Genomic DNA, 9,513 nt, shown 5'->3' on the forward strand with positions numbered 1-9,513 from the left:
TGAATGACAGATTCTGATCCCTTTCTTGAATCGTTCAAGGTGCTAAGCATTTACATTACCTAGTGACGATGTCATATATGACAACGTCAATCTTGTGTCTGTGATTCTTCTAGTGCCTATATATATATATATTTATAATACGTTATGGTTTATAGAATGTATGTTTTTTTAATTCTAGTATTACCAAAGAAAAAATAGAATTACGATAAGGAGAATGTACAAAAACGCGGTTTACTATAACGCAGAGAGTTTTTTGACCTATATCGCGTTGTACTATATTAAGTGTACATAAACAACAGTTTCTAACTTAAGTTACCAGACAATAAGTAACCTAAAATTCAGTCGTCCTTAAAAATGTTCGATACTCATTTCGTGTGTTCAATGTTTATATAATATATAATATACCCAACATGATTTTTATATTTTCATAAAATCAAAATGTACAAAATCTTTGCATTGTCTTGTTTGTTTTTGTCTTTACCACTTTCTGGCAGTTTAGATCAATAAAATTATTATAAATGTTGCTTATTAAGTTATTAAGTATAATTTGTTATTATATTGATAAATACACACAAACTTTGTATTGATATTTGATTTTATCTGTATGTATAATAAAATTTATAATCTTTTTGTTCTCCAATCATAGTCAATCCATCAGATTATATTTATAAACAGTTAATGTATTGAAGTAATTTATAAAACTTTATATCGTCCTCGTGAAGCAGTATGAGCTCCAGATGCTTGCAACTTAATTAATTCTTCTTTTATAAGCCGAGATACTTCTGCCTTAGCTTTGCTAACAGCTAATTCACTGGTTGACTCAATTGCAAGATACAATTTTCTTTCGCCTTCCGGGGGTGCTTTACCAGGAGCAATGTAGGTTCCTCTAACTGTAAGGCCTGCTTCAGAGTATTCAGAGATTTGTGCTAAAGCTTCCTTGCTCGTAACACGCCATCTTGCTTGCTGAGGGAAATCATTTATTTCTAATTCTTCTTCGTACTTTCGGAAGGTTTGTTCGCCAGTTTCAGAGTCGGTTTCTACGAGATCTTCTTCTCGTGGTTGATAATTGAGTTTGGTATTTAATTTAGCAGCCAATTGTTCAGCAACGGTCTTTGCCTAAAAAAGAAAAATAACGTTAGAATAAATTATAATAGTTATTAAAATTTTTTATTTCGTTTAAATCATTTTGCTAACTTACCGTAATCAAATTTGTAGGACCAGCACCCTTAAGTATAGCTTCTGCTGCTTGTTGGGTAGCTCCTTTTGCTTCCGCACCCAAATTTTTAGCAATGTTGATCTTGGATGCAAGTCTTCTAGCCAATTCTAATTTATCAGTAGCACTTGTCACTGGTTGACCAGGAACTGCAATATTTGCAGCAGATGGTCTTGCAATTTCGCGAACCGTTCTTTTGGGAGCAAGCATGCTTTCGATTTGTTGATCAATATCATTTTCAATATCTTCATCGTCGGAATCTTGCAGACCAAGAGCTGCTTTCTGGAATTTCTTTTTCTCGTTGGCTAAAGCTGCTTCCGATTCATCGAATTTAAATCCTTTACCACTGAAACCACCTCCTGTGTGTACTTTCTTTCCGTCTGCTGCCTGGCGAGCCTTATAGGCTTCCCATAATTGTCGCAAAGGTTCTGGAACAGGTACCCCAGCCAATTCATGCGCACGTAAAATATCACCTGCATAACGTTCTTGTTCAGATGTTATAAATGTGTATGCATATCTGAAAAAAGGTAAAAATAATTTTTTTTAAATATACGGTAAATAAATTTAAAACTTTTATAAAAGAAAAAAATACCTTACCCCTTATTTCCAGCTCTACCAGTTCTACCACAGCGATGTACATAATCTTCATAATGATTTGGACAATCATAATTGACAACAAGAACAAGATGTTTAACATCTAATCCTCTGGCAGCAACTGATGTAGCAACAAGTAATTTAGTTCGTCCAGCTTTAAAATCTAAAATCGTTGAATCTCTGTCACATTGATCAATACCTCCATGTAGAGACATGCACGAATAGGAAGCTTTCATAAGATCTTTTAAAAGCGTATCCGCATTTTCTTGTTTGTCAACAAATACAATAGCAGAACCTTTATCTTGATAATGCCCAAGAATTTCGAGAAGTTTGTAGAACTTTTGATCTTCCTCTAATACCACCACATGCTGTTCAACATCTTTGCAAACTACAGAACGACCACCAACTTGTACTTCTACAGGTCTAGTAAGTATTCTTCTGGCAAGTGCTTCCATTTGTCTTGGAAACGTAGCACTATACAGAACCGTTTGTCTATCTGGTCTAACATTTTCCATTATACGCATCACTTGTGGTTCAAAACCCATGTCGAACATTCTATCAGCTTCATCAAGGACAACGTAAGTCACTCTACGTAAATTAGTAACTCTTCCACTATTTGCTGCTAACATGTCAATCATTCTTCCAGGTGTACAAACGATTATTTCTGCACCTCCTTTAACTCTGCTATTTGTTCAGATATACCAGTACCACCGTATACACATACATGCGAAAGACCTAAAGATTTTGTGAATTTTTTTGAGTCTCGTCCAATCTGCATACAAAGTTCTCGAGTTGGAGACATTATTAATGCGATTGGTCCATCTCCGTCAGCTAATGGAGGTTGATCTAGGATGTGACGAAACATTGGTAATAAAAATGCTAATGTCTTTCCACTTCCAGTTTTGGCAATTCCTATAAGATCCCTTCCAGACATTATAGCTGGAATAGCTTGACATTGGATAGGGGTTGGTTTTTCATATCCGAGTTTTTTCAGAACATCTAATTCTTTTTTAGTTATACCACAATGTGCCCAAGATTTAATTGGTTTTGGACATCCTTTGCCTTTTACACGTATGCCTTCGAGTTCTTCCTTATAAGCTTCTACTTCTTCTGGTGTCATCCTAGCTACAATTAATATCCATAAATTATAGTAGTAATGGTTTATTGATTGCCTTTCAGCATTATAAGTAGTACAATGTATTACAGATTTGTACAAAAGCGAAATAAAAAGATGATAAAATAAATAATTATTATTAACAATAAATTAGATAAAGTCAATAACTGACCAAATAAATAAAATAGTAAATCATTCATATATATAAAATTTATAAAATAATTGTTAGTCTTTGAAAGTATTGTTAAGAACTTACCAATTTCAGGTACTTCTACATAAAATGATTTTCTAAATGGTTGATATTCTGTTGTCGCATGGTCTACTTTAGCTAGTTCTCTTTTTTGTTTATTAGCAATTCCAGCCGCTGTCTCATGAAGATTTTCTCCTTCCTCTTCACTGGAGTACTCAAGACCATCTTGATTTTGTTCTATTAATTCTCCTTTTTGTTTCTGCACTTTCTTTTTAGCTACACCCGTGACAATAACAACACCACCACTTTGTTGATTTCCAGGACCTGTACCATTATTAGTACTCTTTGGAGTTTTACTGTCAATTTTATTTACTTTCCTAACTTCTTCTTGGACCTATATAAAAAAACAAATTTTAATATAATTAATAATTTTTTTAAATTTTAAATACAAGCATTCTTATTTTGTATTTACTTCTGCCATGAAAGCATCAAGAGGGTCAACTTCTTCTTCTTCGTCTTTGGTCTCTTCTTTAGTTTCTTCTACTTCTTCTTTCAAAGCGCCTTCCTCTTTGACTTCCTTATTGCTATTCTGAACCACAGGCGTTTCTTCATCACTGTCATCCTCGAGGGACCATTTTTTCATAGGCAATTGAAGATTTGCCAAAATAGATGTCTTACCATCTTTCTTAGTTGCCTCTAACTCCTTTTTCTTCCTTTCAGCACGCCATCGTTCTATCCTCTCTCTTCTCTTTTGCATTTCTAGTTCCAGCCGTTTTTGTTCCTCTTCCTGAAAATGAATTATTTTATACAGAATGTTTCAGATTTTAACAAACAAAATTTGTTAGTATATTCGGTGGATTTAAATAAGAAATGTTATATAAACACACATACATCGGTCATTTAAAGTTTTATTAAAAAGTTATGATAAGAATAAAAATTATATAAAGAACAGTAACGGATAGCAATCTGACATAAAATTACTATGATACAATTTAGTAATAAATCAGCAATATTTAATGTTTATGTGAGCAGCATTTGAGGTCGTCAAAGATTTTGAAAGTAATTTCTGCTACTGCTAGTAATAAGTTGTTATATTTTTTTTATCAAAATGCCGTAATTATTTACGAATGAATCAAGTGTGCGCATATTTGATAAATTTTTAAACTTATTTTTCTCAAAAACAAAGACATAAGAAAAAATGTTATTCTACATTTTTGATTTAGTTTCTCAAATTGAATCCTCCCCCTGCACGCTTTTACTGATTACATTAATAACACTCTGTATATTATAACATATGTTTATTTGTTTGTTATAAATTTCTAAGAAGAACACAAAAAATTACCTTATCTAATTTTGTATGATCGAATGGTAATTCTTCAGTTTCACCTTTCTCCTTTTCCTTTCTATCCCTTGATCGAGATCTGTTGGAGCGCTCTTTACCTGAGCGTGAAGACTTTGAGCCTGTAAGACGCTTTTCTTTACTGTCTCCACTAGTATACCGAGAACAGTCAATATAAATGAATTATTTTTCTAATACATTATAATAAAAATTAAAATTTTCTTTCAGTACTTGTGCCTAAATAGGTAAAAGCTTTTCTTTGATTATTGAAAATATTTCCAAACATATATTAATATTTCTAATACCGTTTCTCTCTCCTGTCACGATCTCTGTCTCTATCTGAGCGTTCTCTTCTATCACTTCTTTCCCTGTCCCTATCTCTTGAACGACTCCTTCTTTCCCTATGGCGTCCCTTATCCCTTTCTCTTTCTCGGTCTCTGCTCCTGGAACGTCTGCGTTTCTTTTCTGGTGTACCGGTACGTGATCTTGATCTTGATCTAGACCGTCTTCTATGATGTCTATCCCTAAATATGCATAATTTTAATAAATAATTAAATATACAATACACAGTTACTTTAAGAATTAAGAATGCATATAAACAAAAAATAAACAAAAAATAAATAAATACTTAAATTAAAGAGAGAAAAAGAGAAAAAGTTAAGTATTAAATTTAAATAGAATTTAATGTTTCATTTATTATAAGTACTACTATAATATTTATTTAAAATATATGACCATAAATAGAAGAAAGTTATATAAAATAACTTAAAAAACAATATTAAAAGCGTCAGTAATATAACCTCTAAATCAATTTATTTTATATTCATTGTACTTACTTATCACTGCTTCGGACCATTATTACTTCTATTGATATTAAACACTAGCAATTGTTATTATTTGATTAAAAATATTTTTATCACGTTATTATTTGATCTCATGACAGTAATATTCTACAGTTAAAAGCAACTTGTGCATTCTATAGAAAGCACTTCCAACCAAGAAATCCACATTATATACTGTGGTTTAATATATAAAAGAAGGGTTGAACTTCATTGGTTGAAAAGTACACATTTCTCCATCTATATTTTAAAGATTGAAAGTATTAACTTAGTCGGTAATTCAGTTTTTTAATATACCCACATTTGATAAGTTGGATTAATTTTAAGGCAGATATCCATTAGATGCATTTGCTTGTATCATACCATAATTTTATTTCGTATTCGACGGACAAGTGTTACATTTTTGCGTATAAAAAAATGAAAGTAATAAAACAATGGTATATTCTTATGAGTTGCGTATCTTTTCATTGTATCATCAACATGGAACAGCAAATATTACACAGTTACGTAGAAAAATGTAAAACTATGGTAATGGTCAATCGATTATTTGTCGGGCTTTTTATTGTAAAAAAAAATAATTATTACACGTTATTTTTATTATTTATATATACACGATAAAAATTGTATAAAAGGTAATAATACAATTTATCGATATTTATTTTATTTAAGAAATCATTTGGAATCCAATTAAAATAAATTACGCAAAGTATGAAAGTGCACAAAAAATAAACAAATAAAACAATTTAAATCGAAATAGAATATTTATAAACAATACTAAGAATAGAAAAGATGAAGATGAAGAAAAGTAGTTTTTTACAATATTTTTATTGACTTATTAAACGTAACAAAAACACGAAATTATTTCGAAGCATTCTAGTAAAGTTTTTGTATACTTTATGTAAATATAATGTTAATGTTGAAACTTGAAATACCAATGAACTAAATCTACTATATTTTTCTGTTTTTACATATAACCTATGAGGTTCTGAAATAGCTTGTGCTTGGATTATTATCATACTATAATGATACGTAATGGTAGTATAATTTGAACATATGCAATAAATGGATATTTACCTATGAGATTATTGGATTCTTCGTTCGAGAATATTTTTCTCAGTCCGTAATATAAATTCATCGATACAAAATATGAACCTTTAGATATAATGTAATTCACATAAATTTTGAAAAAATAAAATAATGATAAATATTTATATACATTCATATAATATATATAGTAGGTGTATTTTAAAGAAATATTATAATAAACACAACATGTTAACAAACTCACTTCGTTAAAAAAATAAATTCGATTATTGAAATTAAGTAACGATGGACACTCTAAGTACCTGGATGGGAGACTGCTTCGAAATAACTCATCCTGTTGATTCCAGAGAGAAGATAAGATAGCTTCTGTGAAAAATGTGGGGTGTGTTTAAAAGGCTTCGTAGAGCAGTTTTTCAAACCCATAAAAAAAGGAGAGTAATAAAGAAAATATTTTATTAACAAGACATAAAATAAATTCTTATGAATAATCATTATTTAGTTACGTAATATTTAGTCTTTACGAATGGCATTTTGGTTACAGTGGCTTTGTAAGTCTTGCCTCGAACCTCTACCAATACACCTTGTCCAGATTGTGCTAGGTCTGGTGGTATATAGCCCATAGCAATTGGACGCCCTAAAGTAGGACTTGGAGCACCGGAAGTGACGCTACCAACTCGTTCACCCTCTGGGGTTAATATACTTGCACCTTCTCTAGCAGGTGGTCCTAGTCCTAATATCAAACCAATTCTTTTTTTCGTAGTACCAAGTTTAATCTGCGAAAGAATCCTTTCGGCACCTGGAAAATTGGCCTCCGTTCTTCTTCTCTTCGCTACATAAAAATCATCTTTTTATCTCAAAATTTCTCGGAAATTAATATGTAGTACTAGTTTTTAAATTTGAATTAAATGGATTTTAAAAATACTTGATTTTAACATTTATCAATCAAATGACCGGTTTTTAATTTACAATGAATATTTTGTCTTTAATATTAATGCTTATCTTCGCTTGACCTTAAGACAATTATAATTATAAATATTGTTTTATTTATTATTAAAGCTAATATTAAATTGATTGTTATCTGTATTAAATTGAAGCAAATATTTTTCTACAGATTTAGCTCAGGATCGGTTATTTGATCGGTTACGATATAAATAGAAGTACATAAATTATCTGTAGATTTATTGTTAAGGAAAAATACTAACCTACCAACCAATTCAGGGCAGCTTCAACTGGCGTGACGTTGTGATCGATATCGTGTCCGTAGAGGCAAAGTCCGGCCTCCAGTCTACGGAAATTGGTGGAAAAAGTCAGTAGAGCCCCACCCTGACCACCTGTAGATCCTACCTTAGGCTGTCCCTAGCGCCAAGTCCAGCGAGTTTCACCTCCTGATTCTCCAGGAGCTTCTCCACCAGATCACATGCCTTAATTCCTGGTACTGATATCTCGAAACCATCCTCACCAGTGTATCCGCAACGTGATATTCTAACGTTGATACCCAAGACATTGGTTATCACACTGCTCATGAATTTCAATTTCGATAGATCGATTTGGAGCAATGGCTGAAGGACCGTCGATGCTCTTGGCCCTTGCAATGCTATTAATCCTTGCTCGAGGGGATCGAGAAATTCCAAATCGACTAATTTATTTTGTTTCTTAAAGTTATCCTACAAAAAAAATCTGTGATTATTTTAATCTCTGTAATATAGTATGGAAAATATAATAGCACCATAAATAAATCAAAAAATAAATTTACAAAGTTGTTAATTTAGTACACTGTCATAACTACATTTACTTATATACAATTGTATATAAGTAAATAAAGTAAATAGGTATAAACATAAAAAACAATAATTACCGCTTGTGATAGCAATAATTGCATGTCCTCTTTTCGTCTTCCCGCATTTGAAACCACGAAATACTGATCATCTTTGTCCTTAGTAATGATCAGATCATCTAGTATACCTCCGTTCTCGTCGGTAAACACAGTGAGTGTAGCAAAACCTTCGTTTAATTTCTTTAAATCGGAAGTCGTTAGAGACTCGAGAAATTCTCCTGCATCTTTCCCACTAACACGTGTTTGCATCATATGACCTACGTCAAAAATAGAGGCGAAAGTTCTTGTATGTAGATGAGACACAGCTATCGCTTCTTTGTATTGTACCGGCAACAGCCATCCTGAGAAATTGACTATTTTCCCTGGAAAAATAAATTTTGGATCAAAATATTCAATCGATAATTAAATTCACTCATAAATCTTAATTACTTGCCTTCCTTTTTAACATGAAGATCGTATAAACAGGTCTTTTCTATTTTATTTAAATTCGTTGTTGTAGACATTGTTCGCACCATTGAATTCCGAATTAGTCCGAAGAGGCCAGAGGATATCGTAGAATCGATCAAACACCCTAAATACGTTATAGAACTCTTGTATTTTGACCTAACCTTCGAAGTTGCTTCGAGGGTCGACGATTTACGCACACTAACATGTAGTACCTCCAAGCATTTTTCTATACCTTCAATACGGTATATACGTCTATCACGAAAGTTTAAACGAAACATGATCATTTGCATTCAATGATTCGTTCTTGACTACTAGTTTATTCTGATCGACTCGCGTAGTATAGACCATCAAGCGATGACCCTCGTGAACCCGGTCACTATCCTCAGACTCGGAATCTCAGTATTACCTCCTTCAAAAATTTAGAGCACGATATTTTATAATCACTTCATGTGATACTGTGATAATGAATATGCGTTATTTTTTCCTTATTGTATATAATACGTTTTTCTTTCATTTATCTCGATAATGTTTAGATTTAAATATGTGTAGTTTATTAGAGTTATGCTACGCGTTTTAAAAAGTATTTATGCATAATTAATATTTCTATTATAATTAATATCTATATTAATTGACGTTTCGTTTGAATTATTTCCATTATCTGTATTTATTGAGCTACTATATATTTTTAATGATTATTATTTTATTCTCGATGTGCAAGTCATTCGTTTAAAGTTTTATACTGATAATTATGCATTAGATTATTAAATAAAATAAACTTCTTCAGAACCGTTATTAAATAAAAGCAGATGTTATATGAAAGATATATTTCGAGTATCGCATTTTATAGTTTGATTCTTACTATAATTTTTACAGAAATTTAATAACTCGCGCCCCGGGCC

General features: G+C 31.6%; 2 protein-coding genes and 1 long non-coding RNA gene across 3 annotated transcripts; 1 reads left to right on the top strand and 2 right to left on the bottom strand.

Moving 5' to 3' along the window:
- Nucleotides 1-397: 397 nt before the first annotated feature.
- Prp5 (pre-mRNA processing factor 5) lies at nt 398-5,452 on the bottom strand. Its single transcript, XM_015316882.2, is given in 9 exon segments — nt 398-1,116; nt 1,199-1,730; nt 1,811-2,480; nt 2,483-2,932; nt 3,178-3,505; nt 3,584-3,898; nt 4,454-4,601; nt 4,756-4,974; nt 5,287-5,452. Coding segments are annotated over 9 exon segments (3,105 nt in total). The 5' UTR covers nt 5,307-5,452; the 3' UTR covers nt 398-693.
- Nucleotides 5,453-5,562: 110 nt separating this feature from the next.
- On the top strand, nt 5,563-6,681 carry LOC149030676 (uncharacterized). Its single transcript, XR_016178460.1, has 2 exons — nt 5,563-5,817; nt 5,959-6,681. It is a non-coding gene; the product is annotated as an uncharacterized LOC149030676 (long non-coding RNA).
- An 88-nt stretch (nt 6,682-6,769) lies between these two features.
- LOC107064321 (aminomethyltransferase, mitochondrial) lies at nt 6,770-8,935 on the bottom strand. Its single transcript, XM_015316885.2, has 5 exons — nt 8,601-8,935; nt 8,189-8,529; nt 7,678-7,997; nt 7,536-7,618; nt 6,770-7,162 (listed from the first exon to the last, which is right to left on the bottom strand). The coding sequence occupies exons 1-5, from the start codon at nt 8,902-8,904 to the stop codon at nt 6,825-6,827; spliced, it is 1,386 nt and encodes a 461-aa protein (XP_015172371.1). The 5' UTR covers nt 8,905-8,935; the 3' UTR covers nt 6,770-6,824.
- Nucleotides 8,936-9,513: the final 578 nt, after the last annotated feature.

Source organism: Polistes dominula, unplaced genomic scaffold (genome assembly GCF_049000335.1).
Source record: "Polistes dominula isolate Pdom_NZ unplaced genomic scaffold, Pdom_raw_medaka contig_77, whole genome shotgun sequence".
Taxonomy (NCBI): domain Eukaryota; kingdom Metazoa; phylum Arthropoda; class Insecta; order Hymenoptera; family Vespidae; genus Polistes; species Polistes dominula.

Bases quoted from the DNA above. Each gene is read 5' to 3' on its own strand.
- LOC107064321 (XM_015316885.2), bottom strand. From the start codon at position 8,904: ATGCAAATGATCATGTTTCGTTTAAACTTTCGTGATAGACGTATATAC. The intron at 8,530-8,600 runs GCAAGTAATTAA...TTATTTTTCCAG, and splicing joins TCTTCATGTTAAAAAGGAAG to GGAAAATAGTCAATTTCTCA. The intron at 7,163-7,535 runs GTTAGTATTTTT...ATTTTTATGTAG, and splicing joins TGCCCTGAATTGGTTGGTAG to CGAAGAGAAGAAGAACGGAG.